Consider the following 21,199-nt stretch of genomic DNA (forward strand, 5'->3'; position numbering starts at 1 on the left):
CACACACACACACAGTTTTGTTCATGTGTCCACACACGTGTTGACAGCACATACAGTCCGTGTGGTAATACATTTTGGATTGTGCGTGTGCGTGAAACTCGTGGATATGGGCCGGTCATTTCGGTCAATTTCCAGCATGCAGGTCGTCAGGTGGATTCGGCCGACACACACACACGGCATGCGTCTGTAATGACGTGTGTCGTCGCGGCTTCAACCTGCCCGATGTCCTGGACTAAGTTCAAAATGTCTCCGACTACCAAGCGTTGATTGTCCTCTGCTGGTGTTTAAGATGTCGGCGTTCACGTCACATAAAAGCCAAAATCATCATGTCCACCAGCACACGGACGGTGAATTAAACACATTTAAACATTCAAAGCATAAAATAAATTAACAATCTAAATGATGTATTAGTTCATCTTTCATGTCTGCTCCCCCCTCTCTCTCTCTCTCTCTCTCTCTCTCTCTCTCTCTCTCTCTCTCTCTCTCGTCCAGATGATGTGATTGCTTTCAGTGTTTTGTGTTTTGTTTTGCCTAATAAATCACCATCTATCAGGGCTCTGCTGACACACACACACACACACACACACACTGTGGCAAACAGTTCATAATGGACCGTTCATTTGTCATCCTCTGAGCTGTTGACAAGGAGAGTGTCCTGGATATGGGCAGTGTATATATGTGTGTGTGTGTGTGTGTGTGTGTGTGTGTGTGTTCATGCTACTGACAATAGAGATTCATCCTCATTCATCTGACTGATAACACACTAGTCCTGTCAACTGGAGACTAGCTTTATCCTCACACACACACACACACTTGCTGTGTGTGTTCACAGACACATTCATTAACATACTGTATCAACATTATACACTTGTGCAGTACACTCGTACACACTAACACAAGAATACACACATAGTGTACAAATACACACTGATGGCTGAAATTCAGATTAAGAGACATTCATAAAACCATGTTGTGTTTTATGAGGGATTCATTTGTGACAGTGTTCACCTGATTGTGAATTTGAAAATAAGGCTGTTCGAGTTTCAAGGTTCCCACAGCACCTGAAGGCACCACTGCACAACAAACTGACTAAAAAGCACTTTTCTTAACTTTCTGTGTAAGAAAATAAAGGAAAATAATCTGGAACATTCTCTGAAATATTGCCCTCCACCTGATTTCAATTTAAGTACAAATTACAAAATTACAAATACACGTTTTTTGTGTCTCAGTACAAGTTTTTTGTTTTGTTTTTTTATACTTAATGTTATGTAAAGTAGATTTCATAGTGTAAGTAGTATTTCAGTCCTTGTGAGAAGTAGTTTAACAACTTTCCACTCAAAGTCCACCTACTGAGCTTGCCTGTGATATTATTTTCTGTATTAAATTAAGACATTTGAGAGCACTGCAGCTTATTTACCATTTTCTAAAAAACACAACCTTCAAGTGAAGAAAATGAAGATATCAGGATCTGAAAGGTTTCTCTGGTTCATCATTTAAAAAGGAAATGATGTTACTCTGCAGAGTTATTTTGCTCGTGTCCGTCGTTTCTCCTCGCTCCTCTAACGGAGGCCGACGCCCCATGAATCATTAACAGCAGAGTAATTATGCACTATCAAACTTGGAATATTACCCCACTTAGCTAATGTTTAATGCTGTAATTAATTCTGAACCCTGCGAGCCAACATCAATTTATTTGATTAGTACTTTGCAAAGTCACACGGAGGTTTTTTACTGTTTTGAGGTGTGTGTGTGTGTGTGTGTGTGTGTGTGTGTGTGTGAGGGGAATTTTTCATCTGTTGTTTGTGTGTGTGTGTGTGTGTGGCTGTAAAATGTTTCCATATTAATTAAAGTGTGATCCAGAGAGTGAGAAGCTGATTAATGGGAATTCAACGCTTCAGTTTTCAGACTTAGTCGCTCGCGTCACAACGAGACAGAAGAGGTTTCTGTTTTTAGTTCACATGTTCTGAGCAGGAGGTTTATATAATGTGGGAGAGACGCAGACTGTAAAAACTGTTGACCTGTAGAGGTGCACGTGAACAAATCTTTACCGCAGAGTCCTCGAGCTGAACATAATGCACTGCATCAGCAGGCTGAGCGAGCGACTCAGTAACCTGTCGTGTGCTGTACGTTCATTTCTTGTCTTTTAGCAAACGAAGAGAAAGAAAAGCTCAGTGAAAGACGGTGAAATCCACAGAAGCAATCGTGATGCAATAACACATATGTGGTTATTCACAGTGTTTATGAGGGCTCAGTTTCAACTGAACAAAACAGTGTGAAGAGCTGAGACAGAAGAAGAGCTGAGACAGAAGAAGAGCTATATGAAAAATTCCCACTTCCACCTGTCTGCTACACGAGGCCCAGATGTTGGTGAACAGCAACAACTGCATTTAATTGCCGTAGAGTAGAATGACTTTCGACTGTCGACTGTTCTGTTTTAAATAAAGGTTTCACACAGCTGAACAGTAGCAGTGATGTAACACATTAACACTGCAGTAATTACATCTGACAGCAGCCTCCTCAATCACACACACACACACACACACACGTCCTAAAATATGGAGAAGAGCCTGACAAGAGAGGAAGGACGGATATAAACACACTCAACATTTAGTCACATCCACAACACACACTCCCTCCCTCCGGTCTGGACTCGGTTATCACCGTCGTTCTCATTGTCTTCTGTCACTTGATGTCCTTGAGTGAAGCGATAAAACCAGCGCCTCTGTTGTGTTTTAATAAGTTTTATCTGAAGACTCCAAACAGACAAACAACGTCAAAACTCAAAGTGAACCTGACGGGACTGTTGAGTTTTCTGCACGGAGGTCGTCAGCTGCAGATTTCATTGTTCTCGCTGCTGTTCTCCCGTCAGTTGTTTGAGCCGCTTGTCGTGTCGGTAAAGCGAACGCTGAACACACGCGTCAGCTGTTTACTGGAGGGTTTTCATTGAAAGCTACTTTATGCTTCCGTTCTACTTGTTTTCTGTCGTCTCCTGATGACATCACTATGACATCACCAGGGTTATTTTCTCCTCCAGAGACACAGAAGACGTTCAGCAACTCTTTTCACAGGACTCGACGAGTAAACTGGTGCCCATTGAAATGCTGCTTACATGTACATCAGTAATTATAACGTATAAATTGTATAAATTGTAATATATAAATTAATGTAAAATAATATAACACTCTGAAAGTATTTGAGTACTTTTATGTTGCAGTATTACTACTTGCATTAGTTCCTCCACCAGCAACCAGCAGCGGCTTGTTAGGACAAGAATTTGAAGCTAAACTTTGCCCGAACACTTATTGACCAATGTTGACTGAAAGTAATAGATTACTGGATTCATTCGTCCAGTAGTTTGCTCACCACGAGTCTCAGTTTTTCATTTCTCTCACTACACTGACTCACAGAGGTGATGGAGGAGATAGAGGTGAATGTTTATGGCTGTTAAGTGTCACAATTTGGGAATCTATGATCCAGAAGTTTAAAACTTTGAACTCGTCCTTTCGACATCTTCAGAATATGTTCCAGTGTTTGACAAGGCCGGAGCCTCAGTTGTGTCCTCTCTCTGTATCCTGTAGTTCGTCTCAGGCCGCTGTCTGCTGCCCCATAAAGACAAAAGATCCTGGGGAAAGGAAAAAAACATTATAATGGTATTAAATCACTTGGCCAACCTCTGTGTAAAAGGCTGGAAGGATAACATGATGTATAGTGGTTGTGGTTGCCAAGGTTCCCGGCTGATTAAAACGCTCAGGTTGCCATACATCTTCCACACGCGTTTTGGTGAAAAACAGACACTGGCACAAATCAGAGTCACTCTATCTGCCAAGTAAACATATTGCACAAATGTTGGTATGTGTCCTTCCACGTGATTGGCTGATTACATCTGACATCTGGCTGCGTTTCTGTTGTGTCACTTTTTTTCACTTTCAACAGCGTTTGGTGTTGAATTCTGTTATGAAGCATCATTCAGATTGAGCTCACTCTTGAACCGACTTCACCGCCTCCACTTCAACCAACATTTCACCACTTTTATTGCTCACATGTCCTCATTTCTTCTGCAACTCCACTGCTTTCACCTCTTAATCTTAACCAGGAGTTCATTTGCTTTGATTACACTTCAGCTGACGCTTCCAGCTCAACTTCTCACTTGCACGTCGATTTCAACTCTTTTCAGTACTTTGACTTCATTTAGTGCTTTCACTTAAATTAGTACTTATACTTCATTCAGTGCTTACACTGAAGGACAGCACACATCGTCGGTGTATTACACGCATCCATTGATATGACACTTTACTGAAACTTCAACTTCTTTCAGCATTCTGCTAACAAGTGGAACTTGTGCCATTCGTCTCACTGGAAGTTGTGTCTTCACTGGACTGAACACACGGGTACATAGTAGTCTGCAGTAATCCCAGTCTACTGTACGGTCATTCTTTCAAGTGTTGTTGCAGTGACTGTCTGAACGTCTGAGTCCGTCCCCGCCTTGTTCCCGCGGTGTAATTAGCTCCACCAGTGACTTTATGTAAAATAGTTGTGCCAAGTTTTAATTGATTAAAAGTCAGCGTGTTATTTCAAGGAAGAACAATGTAGATCCAATTAGCACTGTAACGTGTAAACATGAACACTAACTCCCATGGTGCACCAGGGTCTGTGCGCCTGTGTGTGTGTGTGTGTGTGTGTGAGTGTGTGTGTGTGTGTGTGTGTCTGATTCAGTGATCAGTCTCATTTCTTAATCATCACTTTCTGCTCCAGATGAGACTTTATGAGGGGACTAAATTGCCTTAAAGGGATTTCTTATTAAAGGGATTACACCCATGTAATCCCCTTAGTCCCAGTGGACCCCCAAAAACCTGCACACACACACACACACACACACACACACACACACTCGTGCAGCACATAACCAGATTAGCATGTGGAAACAAACGTGCACAATGTTTTTGATACGCTACAAATGAAAACATGTTAAATGATAGAGCACATCTGTCACATGATCCCGTTGAAAATTGCGTACTTAATGAGTTTACTGTATGTGTTCAGTACACAAAAAGTAAAAGTGTGTGTGTGTATTTGTAACCTTGACTGTTGTGCGTGGTGTGTATGTGCGTGAGTGTAGCGTAACGCTGTGGTTTTGGCGGCGCTCCCTCGTCTCATCCCCAATTAACGAAGACAAATCCGCTTCTATCTGCGCTAATGAGAGTCTTTAAGGTGAAGGGACTCTGTATTTATTTAATAAGAACAAGCTTATTTATTCCATTTTCATGAGAAAGAAAAGCCACTGCTGATTCGCTGAGGGATGGATTAGAGGAGGAGGAGGAGGAGGAGAAAGAGCGGGAAAGAAAGGATGAAGCTGGATGAAGGGGGGGGGGCAGGATAAGTAGAAACAGAAGGAAGATAGCATGAAAGAGGAGGTGCAAGGCAAAGAAACAGTGAAGAAAAGGAGGATGAAAAGAGACAAGCAGTTGGGGTGGAGGAGAAAAGGTAGACAAGAAGAGATGACATCGTAGCACATCTGTAATAGGTGTGGGAGGAGAAGTGAAGGATACATTAGATGAGAAGGAGGAGGAGATGGAGGGAAAGAGGAGGAGGAGAGCAGAAGGGAAGAAATTGAAGAAGAAGAAGAGGTTCAAGTTGGATGAACAGGTTGTAAATGAGAAAGAAACTGAAGAGATGGAAGACGAAGGCAGGAAATGACAAACAATTCCCATTGAGGGACAAGAAATAAAGTGGAGAGTAAGTAGAGGAGGAAAAGGAAGGAGTAGGTGGAGGAGGAGTAACATCTGTCACCTCTGTCTTTGTTTCTGCAGGTGGAGCTGACTGGCAGCAGTGCGTTTGACTACATCCACCCTGGTGATCACGTGGAGACGGCAGAGCAGCTCGGCATGAAGCTTCCTCCGGGCAGAGGGATGTCTCTGTCCCAGGGAGCCGTGAATGAAGACGGAGCGTCCTCCGCCTCATCGTCGTCGCACTCTGAGACGCCCGAACCAGGTAGGAAGTGAGGGAAGGGTGGAGGAAATGTGTCTTTCTCTCCACAGGGCTTCATGATCAAAATCCAGGACATGAAAGGATGGTAGGAGGTGGAGACATGACGTTAAGATGCCCAAACGAGGTAGAAAGACAGGAAAGGATGTAAAAGATAATAGGGGGGTAGGGGGTAGGAAGAGGAGGAACAGGAGAAGAAAAGGACGGAGCACAGAGGGATGGGAGAGGGTGGAGAAGGAAAAGAGGAGGGAAAATGGTCTCAGGACAGACTGAACTGCTGAAGACGAAGACGGGATGAAATAAAAAGTCATGAAAGTAAAGGAGGGACGGAGTCAGGAGGAGCAGGAGGAAGATGATGGTGAAGACTCTTTGAGCCGGTTGTCTGGACTCAATAATCAGTTCAACCTGCATCGATGAGTCCAGATCAGTCTTCATGTTTTGATCCCTCTCTCACTTTGAGCCACATGTCAAGTCTATAAGTTAAACCTAACTTAAATAAAACTTAAGTCCGTCGGTTAATGTGGGAATAAGTGAGCTTCAGAGAGTCAAACTGCTGACTTACTTTCTTACAAACACGGATCATCGGCCAAAGCCCGCCATCCTCTCCGGCCTCGTGCCTTCGATCCAGCTGTTGCCATGACAACCGCCTCCGAAACATTAAATGAATGTAGATTTATTTAAAGGAGTAGTCGGCAGTTTGGACTCTTCCCTCTTCCCTCGCTTGTTCCCCAACATCCCAGCATTCCCTGCTGCAAGCTCGGGTATCATCAGCGCGCCACATTGTAAAGCTGTAAACTGGGAAAGGACGTGTTCCTCATTGGGATTCTTTGCGTCGCCTTCTTCTATCCCACCATCCTTTTATCCCTCCGTCCTCTCCCGCACCACATGTTCAAGACTTTTTACCTTCCAAATGGTTTTCATTGTGCGTCTCTCTCTCTCTCTCTCTCTCTCATGCTGATGATAATTTAAGTATTAGGGGAAAATCCATTTATAAATTAAACAAAATGACTTGATATCCATCGAGTCCCTTAGTTCATCAGCCTGTTCAAACAAGGAGGGGAAGATTGGCTTCGCGGCGGCCGGGGTCTTCAGAGACGGCACGGTAATTAGATCTGCTGCGGATTTATTCTTGGCTGATTGGTGCTGGTGATGGGGGGGGGGGGGGGGCTTTAAATTAATTGGAGTTCCAGATTTGAGGTTTTTGTTCTTTTTTTTTTTCCTTTGACTTTCTGCAAACCTCTAACCGAGCCTCCCCATGCACCAAACGGGAGGTGGAAAGGATGAGAGGACATATATGTGGTCGTCAATGTCAATTTGTCTGGAGAGAAAGAAAAGAAAAGGAGAAGATCTAAATCATGGATGGGTGTTTCCCAATGCTAATTTGCCCTAAAGATAGAAAGATATGAAGACACTGAAGAGGAAAGCGGAGGGACAGGGGTTTATATGAATGTCTCAGTGATTCCCAAAGTTAATTTGACCAGAGAGAGAAAAGAAAGGAGGAGGGGATGAGGACAAAGGTGTTTGTTCTCCCATGTTAATTTGTCTAGAGAGAAAGGAAAGAAAGAGAAAGAGAGGCCGGGGATGTAGGGACGTGTTTGAATGTGCATGAGTGCTTAGCAATGTTAATTTGTCCAAAGAAAAAGAGCGAGGAGGGAGGGAGAGGTTTCAGACGGACATGTATGAATGTGAAGGAGTGATCCCAAATGATAATGTGACCGGAGAGAGGGGAAGAGGAGGATTAGGATTCATGTATGTCTTCTTTAATGTTAATTTGTCTGGAGAAAGAGAGAGGAGGAGGAGGAGGAGGGGCCACAGGGGCTGGTATGAATTTGTATGAGTGTTTCCCAGGAGGAGGAGGGGCTTATATCAGGTGTCCAGAGGAACAGGCCTGTTGGTTGTGTCCGACTGTTGAAACTCTTGAAAACTCTTTGGATTGAAACATCAGTACGATGAGATACTGGAGAAACACTGTTGGTCGCCGTCCTCAAGCCGTCGCATTTCCATCTTCAGTCCTGAACTTCTGTCTCTGTGATCGTCCTCCGAGATCCAGGAACAATCAGAGTTAATTCATTCTGCTGATGAAGCAGCATGAGTTAACGTCAGTCTCCCGCTCAGTTGCGTCTCTCAGAGGTTCCTCAGTTCGTTGGTCAGCCTGGTGCACATTTCTTGTTTTACGGAGCTCTCTCTCGTGTTGTATTTCCCAGCAACAACTTCTCACATTAGCACATCCCAGCCATCTCTACAGCGACGGCTTCTTATATATATATATACATATGAACATATACATTCATGATGTTTTACAGCTGCTTATCCGTGTTTAGGGCTCAGATTCCCTCCTCGATGACACCAGTGAACGAACATTACTTGACGATTCTATGAGGGGTTTCGTTAGTTAGTTTATCTGTTTTTCTTTAACATTAAATTCACAGCATCCTCCACTCCAGACGATGAGTAATGAATTTCCACAGGCGCCTTCGTCATTAGTTCTCATTCCAGTCGATACCTGGCGAACACCACGCCTGCTAACGTGTCCGGCTGAGCTTTTCCATTTGTTTACATCGTCTTTTCTTCCTCCTCCTCCTCCGTCTCTTCCTCCTTGAGGCGTCTTTGTTTCTTTCGTCCTCCCTCACCAGCATTCCTCCGTTCATCACCTGCCTCTTCCTCCGTGCACTGGGGAGTCTCCCATCGATCGCTGCTGACTTTGTTTCTCTGTGAAGTTTCACACTCCGGGCACCTCTTCATCCCTCCGTATGCTAATGGTTTGTAGTGGGGTGATTTTATGGCTGTTTGGTTGTGTTTTTCTTTCCTGCTAACTTTATCTGGAGGACATGTTTTAATTTACTGGATTGGACTGCATCATGTCAGACTACCTACAAACATACGACATATATGTCATCTCATATCACATCAGTGGATGTAACCATCATGAACGCTCCCATGTCGGGATGACGATGGGGTTCTCTCCAGTTTACCAACATTGCATGAATGCAGCTAATGATATGCTAACTTTTAGCCTTGGATGTAACTCTAGGTTACTGATGTAGGAAGCTAGTGTACCAGTCATGCTAACATTAGCAGCTTTTGTCAGAGCTGATAAATACACAGTTGAATCCATGACTTACACTTTTGCTTGTGATCTTAAACAAGACACCGTCCTCCAAACTGTCACAGCTCCCCATGCACTCCTCAGCATGTTGAGTGCTCATTGGCCAGTCATTGTTCAGAGAGGGGCTTTAGTAAACAGTGATTGTCCTGTTTGATTAAACCCCGCCCATCGGGGACGCCGTGCAGCTTAAAACGAGCACAAAGTTGCTTCACTTCCACATAAAGTTCATCAGTCTGAATTGCTTTTTTTCTTGAAAGTTAATAACTGGGCTTACCTCGCTGGCTGCTCCGTCATAATATATCAGACAGCTGACCCCATCGTTTTAATTACAGTCACGCTCATAAAGTATTGAAATTGGAGTTAAAATATGAGATGACCTTGGAGGAGAGAGATTCCTTTGAAGCTCTGCGCTGCTTTCAACACCCTCTTGCACTTAAAGAGAGTCATCTTTAAAAGCACATGACGCAATTTGACTAATATCAGTCAAACTGAGGCTGAGAGGCTTCACGGCTCTTCCCGTTGTGAAGGGTGAGTGGATGAAAATTATTACTCATGAGTGTAATTCAGAGTCTCGCTGAGGAAGAAAAACTCTGCCTGCGGCTCTTATTTTCTCTCACTTCAGTGTCTTCATTGCATATCATCAGTCCAGGGTCAAAGGGACATTTATGTTCCATCTGATGTCTGCAGGCTGTTGACTTTGACCTTTGACCTCCTCACTGGAGGTGACTTGTAATTTTGATCGTGAAGGAACTGAAGATCTGACGAAGAGATACCTAACCTGGACTCTGCCAACAACAGGAAGTCACGCTTTTACTTTTTGAAAGCTGATTTTGTTGGAATAATTAAATGTTGATTTGTGTATTTAAAAAAAAGAAGACTCCTGCGTCTCAGACTTTGTGTTCATTATATGTGTGTGCAACAACATTTTACTCCACTGAGCCGAGTAAACAGAGGCTTCCAGGGTTTCTCCTTAATGCAGAACTGGCAGAGCGGTACTCTCTGTACTATTATCGACATGTTCAAAATAGCACTGATATTTTGGAGAGTCAGTCGCTGAACAACACTCAAATATCTGCGTTTGTCTCTGGGTTTAATTTACAGCAGTGCTTTCCTCATAAGTTCCTGAATGACAGGGGCTCCATGAACGCATCACCAAGAGAATTTGTTTCTTTTTTTGTATTTAGAGTCTAAAATCTCTGATGTCAAAGTGACTTTTTTGAACACACCAAGAGGGCGACATTTCAAAAACATCCTTTCTCAAAGCTGCATGACCACACAATGATGACACCTGTGACAGAGAAATGACATGTTCCATCCCTCACTTCCTTTGTCCCTTATTATCTAAACTCAAGCTTTCTTCTTCGCCGCTCTAATGAGCTGTTTTGCCTTCAGGCTTCAGTACAGTTCAGACTTTCTTTGCCTAAACACTCACAATCAGAAAACCTCACTATGAGCGCTGAATTCATGAAAACAATCTTCGTGTTTCTCCAACTCTTCTTCAAACTTCAGTGATTTGACTTACAGGACAGAAGAGTAGCTGCAGCGGTTTGCCTTTGAACAACCTGCCCGCCGTCTGCACGTAATTTCATTCACGCCATCAAACAGAAAAGCTTGTAGTTAATTGAGTATTTATTTCAATTTTCTCTCATCAGAGAGAAAAATTAGTTAGAAAAACACCCAAATTTCCAAAGTCCTGGACGTAACAGTAATTCTGCCCTCCAGGAAAACACCATAAGTTCTCCATTATTAGCTCCTTGCAGTCTAATTGTCCGCGGCGTCCCCTTATTTCTACATCATAAGTCTTTGATTATTGTTGCTAATTACGCTATTAGCACAATGGAGGGGAATTATGCGTCATAATCGCTCACATTTATCATAATTACCCAAGTTTACAGTCACCTACGTTTAATGTCATTCAGAGCGGCCATCGGCGGCGGCGGCTGCCCAAGGACAAGCTCACTGAGTGTGTGTGTGTGTGTGTGTGTGTGTGTGTGTGTGTGTGTGTGTGTGTGTGTGTGTGTGGTGAAGCGTTTGTATTTGCATTTGAAATGTCACTTGGACTCGAGGACAGAAGGCAAAGGTCAAATCTGGATGGATGCTCACACACACACACACACACACACACTTGTAATACCCCCTCCAGTCTTCTTTCACCTCTTCCTTCGATCCTTCTTTCATCGAATCATTCAGTTTGCAGTTTGAATCTACAGCTGGTAAGAACCTCCAGTCTGTGTTGTGTCGTCCTCCTAAACTAACTAAAACTAGGACTTCCTGATTTGGCCGCGTCAGCAGGATGACATTATCAGTTCTTTCTAAAACAAACACAAAACACAGCAGCAGTCAGATGACCAGCGTATTTCTTAGTGGCACTACAGCGTGAGAGCTACAGACAGTTCCAGGACACAGGTGAACCCCGGGGCACATGAACATGACGTGCTTCCCTCACTAACATGTTGCTTTTGCAGCTGCAGCCTCAACTGAACTCTTCAGTTTTCAGTCTCAAAGTGCAGAAACAAAAAGCGGTTCTGTGTTTTCGTCCGACCTGCTAAATGATTTCCATACAGCAGATCCTCTCAACTCGGCTCTCACTGGGAGAATTAGTCACAATGGATTTAGTGAAAGTGCTCAAATTAATTAAATCAGTGTCATGAGTGTTTTTTTTTAAAGAAAAGCAATAAAACCACTTGAGGCAAACAAAGAACTTTTCAGAGGCGGAGGATTATTACTAAAGCAAAATTATCCGTTTGGTTAAGTTTTATTAAACCGCCGCTCGCTCATCGCCGCTCTAAATGAAATCTTTAGAGTACACAATAGCCAATCACAGGCTATTATTATTAGAGTTTTCTAATTAGGCTTCTTAACGAGGACGGGGCTGTTTACAATGGGAGCCGGAGCTGTTCAGATAACGGCGGCAGAGGACAGGGCGGCTCCGGACGACAAATAAAGCGCTCCTCTCTGCTATCTGTCTGTCACAGCGCCGATAACACGGGAACTTCTCAAGGTCCAAGACTCAACTTTTAATTTGTGGAGCGGCAGGGAGGGTGTGTGTGTGTGTGTGTGTGTGTGTGTGTGTGTGCTCAATCAAACTAAGTTTAAAGAGAAGGACGGTGTGTTGAACATGATGATGTTGGTGGAGTGAAATGTACGTTTAAGTTTGAACGCGACAGGGAAGGAATGACAAAGAAAGATGAAAAGGGAGCAAAGAATGTTTAAAAGAAGCAGTTATTGGATGTTCAAAGAGAAACAGGAAAATAAGAAGGTCGAGTTTCAGAAAAGAAAAAGAAGAGAGAAACAAAAAGACAAAAAAAACCCAAAAACAGTTCATTTACTCAAGTATTGTACGAAAGTATCATTTTGTGGTACTTTGTACTTCTCCTCCACCACATCTCAGAAGGAAAGATTCTACTTTTTCCTTCACTACATTTATTTGATAATTTGATAACTTTAGTTATTTTGCAGATTCAGATTAATAATAAAAAGTATAATCAGCACTAATTATTATAAAATTCACGATATAAAGTCATTAAAACGAGCTCCACCTTTAAAGTGATGAACACATTAATGCATCAATAATTATAATCCAATAATATATATTATTCTGAAATGGGCCGTTCTGCGCAATAACTACTTTTACTTTTGGTACATTAAGTGTATTTGATTTGTACTTTTACTTTGGAGTACCTCTTCCACTGCTGGGGAGTTGAAGAATGGAGGGACGAAGGACAGAAAAGGAGAGAGACAGAACTGAGGTTATCAATACAAATGATGACGGAAGACGGAGGTCAAAGGTCACACACACACACACACACACACACACACACACACACACACACCGGTCACTCATCACTGCTGTCAATCCTACAAGCAGCTGTACAGGAAGCAGTGGAGGAGGAAGTATTCAGATCCTTTACTCACTAAAAGTACCAATACAGCAGTGTAAAAATACTCCATTCCATTAAGTAAAAGTATTCCACTCAAATTCCTACTTAAATACATAAGTATTATAAGCAAGAATGTAATTAAAGTATCAAAAGTAAAAGTACTCGTTCTTTATAACCTGTTATTTGGTTTGGTGGAAGTACTAACGGCTCAACAACAAGAGGAGTAGAAGTACCTCAAACTGTACCTCAGTAGAGTACTTTCTTGACTTTGTTTGAATAAGATAGGACTGATGTTCGACGGCTCTCTGCGTGATCAGAAGTGAAGTACGTCCTGTGAGAGTCTGTTCCGTCTGATCAGAGACAGTAAGTCGTAGTTTGTGTTCATCAGAAGCCAGAGCAGCTCCTCGCAGGCGTGTTAGCAGCTCCATGAACACGGCCGCCGCCTCTATTCCTCCTCACGCCTTCCTCTGATTACGGATGCTAATCTGTTCAGTCCATCCATCTGTCCCTCTCTCCGCCGCCGCCGCCTGATTCAATTACACCAAACACACTCCTCGCTCTGTTATCCTCGCCCTCTCTGTTTCTTCTTCGTCCTCGTCCTCGTCCCGTTCTTCCTCTTGTGTTTTTTCTACTTCCCTTTCTTGTTTGGTCGTCTTTTATCTGTCGGCAGGCCGAACGCGAACCGAGAGACGAGGAGAGAGAGAGAGACATTTAAAAGAGAGAGGGAATGAAGACGCAAAGGGAGGAAGAGAAGAAGAGAGTTGAGGTGTCGACGAGCGTTGATTGAACCACTCGCTCCTGTTACGTCCAAACATCCCAAAAAGGAGTATTGTTCTCAGAGCAGTCAGCACATGAACCTCTCGGCCGGCTGACGATAACGGTGTTTACAGTCAGCGTGTTTGTGTAACATAATAATGTTTGGGGTGTTAGCATGCTAGCTTATGCTAACATTAAACCTAGCAGACCCTCCAGGACGCCGGTGTCCTGCCTTCTGTTTAAGGCTCACACGTGAACCATCTAGACACGTACATCATACCTACCTGACCATGAAGAAAAGTGGATACCATATTCCAAGATGGCGCCCCATTCATGCCAGTGAATCTGTTGCCTGGCAACAGCAGTGTTCTGTGTTTTGAATGGGTGGCAGCGGCGCCCAACTTGGGCGCCACAGCGAGTGGCTGCATGAATCCTATTAAAGGCCGAGCAGTGTGGCAAAATGAATACAGCCTTCTGGAGCACGTTTGGCTAACAGTGTCACCATCTTATTGACTTGTTGACAGTTTCAGACGGTGTTTAGCTCCTGCGTGGCCGCTGACTCCCTGCACACATGAATCCAACCATCATCATTTATTGATTAAAGCTAGTTTTAATCAAGTTTTATTGGATCTAATGAATCACAGAGTTTGTGTTTGTGACGCTCAACGGGGTTATAGATTCTCTTTTGTAATTATTGTGTATGTGAAAAAGTCATTTTGGGCCAGTGGACGTCACATGACCTGCATATCTGACTGTGGCCTGTGGTCAGTGTGTTGCTAGCTCACATCTGTACAGCAGTTGTATTTGTGTGATTAAAGTTAACAAGTGTGGACAGACAGACAGACAGACAGACAGACAGACGGTCTTCACCATCTCTAGTCACATGACTTGACTGCAGCGAGTGCCGTCAGCTGATGGATTCAGTGTTTGTCTTGTGACCGAAGTGTTTTCACTGTAAATGCCACAGAAGGAGCCACTGGACGCTGCGTTCAGGCAGCCGTCCTCTCTGTGGGAAATCTGATATTTGTGGTGTTTGTTTATATTTGTTTTTGTTTTTGTTTTTTTTCTCTCTGATATGTTGGAAGCTAACTGTGTGTGTGTGTGTGTGTGTGTGTGTGTGTGTGTGTGTGTGTGTGACTTTTGTTGTTTTTCATTGTTTTTTAATCATTTTTTGTATTTATTTTCTTCATTATGTCATTATTTACCTTTTAGTAGCCTTCATGCTTAAACTTTCCTTTATAACTTTCTTATTTTTTTTACTTCATTATTTCCCTCCTTTTGTTTTCTGTCTCTGTCCAATATTCTTTTATTTTTAAGTCTGATCATTTTTCTGTTTAATCTCACCTTCACAGTTTTAGTCTTTTCTTTGTTTTCTTTAGAGGCAGAATGAATGAGGATTAGTCGGTTATGAAGCAGGCCGTCCATCTCGACACCTTCTTCTGTCTTTTAGTCTCTTTCTTCTATCACGCCTCCCTCCGTCTCTCCCTCTCTGGAAGTAATTATGCAGGTTGCAGATACAATTACTTATTATCTCTCCATAGTGTGTGTGTGTGTGTGTCGTGACCTCTGACCTTGTTCAAAACAAAGACTAGACTAGCCTCCACCAGCTCCACCCACACTGCTTTGTATGTGTCCACATACTTTTGGCCGTACAGTGTCCCTCCCTCCTCTCCGTCATGTCACCTCCCTCTCATCTTTCGTCTTCTTCTCCTTCTGCTCCTCCTTTTATTCTGAGTTTCCCTCTGTCTTCCTTTCATAGGTAGATCCATTCCCAAAAGAGGAAGAGGAGAAGCTAAAGACAGCTTAGAAAAGCCTTAAGAGTCCCGTCACAGGGAGATCACTGAGGGGGAGGAGGGGGGAGGAAGATAAGATGGAGGAGTTGTCTCTGTGGGGGAAAGACAGGAGAGGAAGGAGAGGAAGAAAGACAAAGCCAGGATCAAGGCGTCTCCAGACTATTAGAGGGCTGTTTGATTTGAGCTCACTGTCCTGATAAGACTGTCAAAATAAAAGTCTAAAAGTAAAGGGGGGAGCGGGGGGGGGGGGAAATGAGAGGAAGTGAGGAACGGGAAAAGGTGAGGAAGAGAGGGAGGAAGAGGAGGAGGAGTTTTACTCTTCTTTACCTTCGGTTCCCAGGCTTTTACATTGTGGGAAAAGGCTTTGAGGAAATCTACCATCACACACACACATACACACACACACACACATATACACACACACACACATACACAGAGAAACACACACACACACACATACACAGAGAAACACACACACACACACACACACAGACACACACACACAGACACACAGAGAAACACACACACACACACACACACACACACAGACACACACACACACACACACACATACACAGAGAAACACACACACACACACACACACACACACAGAGAAACACACACACACACACACACAGACACACACACACACACACAGAAACACACACACACACACACACACAGACACACACACACACAGACACACGCACACACACAGACACACAGAGAAACACACACACACACACACACACACACACACACACACACAGAAACACACACACACACACACACACACACACAGACTTGACTCTGTACTTTAAAACCTGTGTGAATAAAGTACCAGGTGTGTGTGTGTGTGTGTCTGTGTCTGTGTGTGTGTGTGTGTGTGTGTGTGTTTTATTAGACTTTAACTGCGCCACATATAAAAACTGTATCTCCTCTTCCTCACCCTCCTCTTCCTCCTCCTCTATCTCCGTCGTCTCCTCCTCATTTTTATCCACTTTCCTCTTATGTCCTTCCTCTTCATCCACCTCTCCTCCTCTTCCTCCTCTATCTCCGTCGTCTCCTCCTCATTTTTATCCACTTTCCTCTTATGTCCTTCCTCTTCATCCACCTCTCCTCCTCTTCCTCCTCTCTTTTCTGTCTTCTTCTATGTTTTCTGTATCTCCCTCTTTTCCTCTCTGCATCTACCATCCTCTTCCTCTGAATCATCATCTTCATCCTTTTCATCATGTTCCTCCTCTTCCTCTTCTTCCTGCTCTTCCTCCTCACCATCCTCCCTTTTTTCTCTCTTCCTCCCCTCACCCCTTTCTTCCTCCTCTTCCTCCAGTTTTCTGCCTTCTCCTCCTCCTCTTCCTCCACCTTTTTGTCCTCATCTTTTCACCCGCCTCTTCCTTCTTTTTCTCCCCCTCCATGTCTTGTCCTCCCCCTCCTCCCTTTCCTCTCCCTACCTGCCCCCCCCCCCCCCCCCCCCCTCCTTCTTGTCCTTCGGTAAACTGAAATATTATCACTTGGGCTTTTCTTCCTGACACAATTTGTCAAATCCTACCTGATAGGAAACACATTCTATTCATAAGGTGAGACTCGCCTCCTCCCCCTCCTCCCTTTCCCTCCCCCTTCCTCCCCCTTCTTCCCCCCTGACGGTAGCAATTCAATTACAGCCGTGGAGGCGATAGTGAGCCGTAGAGGCAGGAATGTGACAGGACAGTAACAGTGTTTACACAATTAAACTTTCACTGACAATACTCTCTATCTGTGATGAATGCCTCGCACGGCCGCCGCTCTGTGTGTGTGTGTGTTATATACAGTATATTTAGGTAATGTCTGCTCTTATATGTGTTTGTGTGTGTTTGCGAGCGTGCAAGCGAGCAAGCTACAGCACATTTGTCACGATTGCCTCTCGCCCGCTCCTGCTGTGGCATTATGGGTAAGAAGAGGAGGCGAGAGGAAGAAATGATCATAAAAGTAAGACAGATGAGTCGGTGTCCAGTACAGAGCTGGAGTCAGCATGTAGCCTAGCTTAGCATAAAGACTGGAAGCAGGGGGAAACGGCTAGCCCGTCTCTGCAGCAAGTCTGGTCGTCACTGTGAGGTTGCCAGGTTTGGTACCGTCATTGCGTCCGTGCAGAGACCGAAACTAAAAGCTGTGCTCACCAGTCAAACCTGGCAACCTCTGCTACAGCCAGTGCACAGAAGTACTGGGCGGATGGATACACGGCTGTTCATCAGGAAATAGGTCCGGCACGTAACTGCCTGCTTGGTTCTAGACCACATCACTTTCCAAATGTCGGATTTGTTCAGTGCTTCAAACACGTCTGGAGCTTACTGACCAACAAACGTTGTTACGATTATTGTACCAAATGACTGTAGAAGTGTGTTATTCAGAACTCTGTCACATGTCACACAAATACACAGACAACCAGCTAAAAACAGCACGCGCTAAAGGTTTACTGTTTAATAGCAAAACAGACTGAGGTAACGTCCTGAGTGTTGGAACCACCAACCACTAGACTGAAGCAGGACGAGGCCAGTGATCTTACAGGCTGTCTAATGCAGGCTGTTCATCTCAGTTAGCAAAGGTCTCATTGTTTTTGTCCTGAAGAAAAAGAAACTAAACGTTTAATTATAGTGCCAAGGAATCGGCTCTTTTCTTTCTTCTGCCTGAACTTGGATGTTCTGGTTCCTGAGCTGAAAACTGACCCGTGGGAACAGAACGCGTGACAGAACCCTGGAAGCTGAATGAAGGTGTCCCTCTAAACCGACTCTTTCTCAGTTTCTCTCTCCTTCTGTTTATTTTCAGCCCCTTCAAGTCGCTAAACGACTCCTTCGTGTGCTACATGTGTCTTATCTGCGGTGTTATATCCCGCTTGTTAAGCCAATTATATGTGTGTCTTCCTCTCTCCCTCGCGGTGTCTCGTCGTCGTGGCGATGGCGGCGGCTGGTGGAGGTTGCGGTGACCTTGCTGTAGCTCGCTTTGTCTCGCCTGGCGTGCCGCCGTCACGTTAGCTAGTTATCAGTCGGACACAACGGGCTCCCTGAACCAGGCAGCGCTATTAGACTGTCTGACAATGATACACCGTCCCGCCGAGACTTCTCCGCAATCACACACACACACACACACACACACACACACACACACACGTGGAAAGAAACCCTCGGCACTCTGGGTATTGTCCAAAGATCACAGGCGTAGGTGAGTTGTTCTTTTTAATTAATCATTTGTCCTTCAAACGGGGGAAAGTTTCCGTGCCGTAGATAATTAGGTCCCAGAGTCGGCGGCAGCGGCGCCGGCAGCCACCTGCTGCCTTTGTAGCGCTAATCTTTGTCTTGTAGGAGCGTCGTCCCCGAAGACGCCACGGCAACGCACGGCAACGCACGGCAACGCACGGCAACGCAAGGCGACGAGCAGAATGAGAAAACACCTCTGAATCCCCACTTGATCCTCCACCTCCTCCCACTCCTACTTCTCTTCTTCTTCTTCTTCTTCTTTTCATTCCCTCTGCTCCTCCTCCTCCTCCTCTTCCTCCACCTTTCACTTCATTTGGTGCAGAAATTGTCCCCCCTCCTCTTTTTCTTCTTTTTGTTCTGTCCATCTTCTTTGTCTTCTTCTTGCACCCTCCATCACTTCTTCTTCTTCTGGTCTTCTCCTGTCTTTCCCCACTCATCCTCCTCTTCCTCCTCCTCTTTTTACTTCCCTCACTGTTTCTTCTTGTCTTCCTCCTCCTCCTCCATGTTCCTCCCTTCCATAATTTCCTCCTTTTTTTTCTTCTGTTCATCTCCTTCTTCTCCTTCCTAAAGCTCCTCTTCCTCCTCAAACTCTCTTTTTCTTTCGTTTTCTTCCTCTGCTCCTCCTCCTCCTCTCTCTCTTCTTCTTCTTCTTCTTCTTCTTCCTCTTGTACTTTTGCTGTTCACTTTTTCTTCCTCTACCTGACTCTGCAGCTCCACATCCTCCTCTTCTTCTTCTTCTTCTCTTTTTTTTTCTTCCCATTTTGGCTGTTCCTGCTCTCCTCCTCTTCCTCTTTATTTTTCGTCTTCCTCTTCTTCATGTGTTCCTCTTTTTCTTCTCTCTCCTCCTCTTAAAAGAATTGTACAAATTGTTTAATTGTACAGGAACACACACACACACACACAGCCTTGGCAAGGAGGTGTTGATGTGGAAGTGTGTGTGTGTGTGTGTGTGTGTGTGTGTGTGTGTGTGTGTAGAAATGAAAGGGGAGTCTGGGTGTGTATGACAATGAAAGTGATATCTTGAGTGAGTGTGTGTGTGTGTGTGTGTGTGTGTGTGTTTCTGTGGGGAAACTAATCCCATTAATTCAAAGTGAATAACAAAGAGAGAGAGAGAGGGGGGGGGGGGGGGTCCTGCTCCCCTGTCGTCCGTCCGTCCTCCCTCTCTTCTGTTTCCTCTCTCCCTCCATCATCATTATTCCTCCGTCAGAGCGGCGGCTGATTTCCTGGAGGACCGAGAGAGAGCGGGCCGACTGACGGAGGGATGGAGGGATGGAGGAGGGAGGAGGGAGGGAGGGAGGGAGGACTGCAGCTCCAGCTCCTCCTGGGAAGCCTGGTTTCCTCTTTCCTCTCCTCCTTCACCTCTCGCTCCCCTTTCATTCATTCATTTTCCTCTCCTCTCTCCTGTTCCTCTTTCTCCTTCCCTTGTCTCCCCCCCCCCTCCCCCTCTTTCACTCTTCTTCCCTCTTTCTCCACCTCTTCCTCTCCCTCATTCCTCCTTCTCCCTCTCTCCCCTCCTCTTCTGCTTCTCCTCCATCTCTCCTTCCACCTTTTTCATTCCATCCTTCATTTTTCTTTCCTTCTTTTCCTGCTTCATTCCCTCTCTTCTTCTTTCTCTCCCCCCTTTCCATCTTTCATCCTCTTTTACTTTCTTATATTCATATTATCATTTTATATAATGTTGTTGTTTATTTTCCTGATCCCTCTCTCCTCCTCTTCCTCCTGTGCCATCTTTCTCTCCCTCTTTTATATTATTCTTTTTCAACTTTCACTTCTCCTCCCTGTCTTTCTCCTTCTCTTCTACTCCTTTTTTCCTCTCACCTCTTATTCTCCCTTCATTCTTTGTTTTCATCTCACCCTTGTCCCCCTCTCTCTTTCTCCCTCACCCTTCTCGTTTATCTACTTTCCTCTTTTCACCACCTCTCCCTCCTTCTTTCTTCCATCTTTCCATCTTCATCTTTTGCTTCTTCCACTCTCTCTCTCCTTCTCCTCCTCTTTGTTTCTCATCTTTTCTTTCTTTTTCCATCACTCTGTTTTCTCCCTTCCTTCTCAGCCTCTCCACCTGTTTGTCTCTTCCTCTCCTCCTTTTTCCCTCTTCCTTGTCTGCTGTTTTTACTTCCTCTGTCTTCCTCCTTTACTTCCTTCTTATTTGTTTGTCTTTCGTCCTTCCTTCCTCTCTCCTCCCCTTTATTCTCTCCCTCCCTCACCTCTTGTCTCTCTCTCTCTCTCTTCAAGGACATTTATATTATAAAGGATGAATTTGCATATTAATTCATTTCTTTCAATTTTTTCAGATTAGACGTTGTCAACACGTATCAGCGCTGATCAAACTGCCGCGTCCACCAGAGACCTGAGAGTGTGTGTGTGTGTGTGTGTGTGTGTGTGTGTGTGTGTGTGTGTGTGTGTGTGTGTGTGTGTGTGTGTGTGTCAGGGAAGCTGCACACAGGAGAGAAAAAA

General features: G+C 44.4%; 1 protein-coding gene across 1 annotated transcript in view; it reads left to right on the forward strand.

Moving 5' to 3' along the window:
* The window catches only part of LOC139297582 (neuronal PAS domain-containing protein 3), a 244,485-nt gene that overhangs the window by 199,726 nt on the left and 23,560 nt on the right, over positions 1–21,199 (forward strand). Inside the window, exon 6 of the mRNA XM_070920323.1 lies at positions 5,808–5,988. Coding sequence (XP_070776424.1) covers positions 5,808–5,988 — 181 coding nt within the window. The remainder of the gene's footprint in view (positions 1–5,807; positions 5,989–21,199) is intronic.

The sequence above is a fragment of the Enoplosus armatus genome, chromosome 15, assembly GCF_043641665.1.
Source record: "Enoplosus armatus isolate fEnoArm2 chromosome 15, fEnoArm2.hap1, whole genome shotgun sequence".
NCBI lineage: Eukaryota > Metazoa > Chordata > Actinopteri > Centrarchiformes > Enoplosidae > Enoplosus > Enoplosus armatus.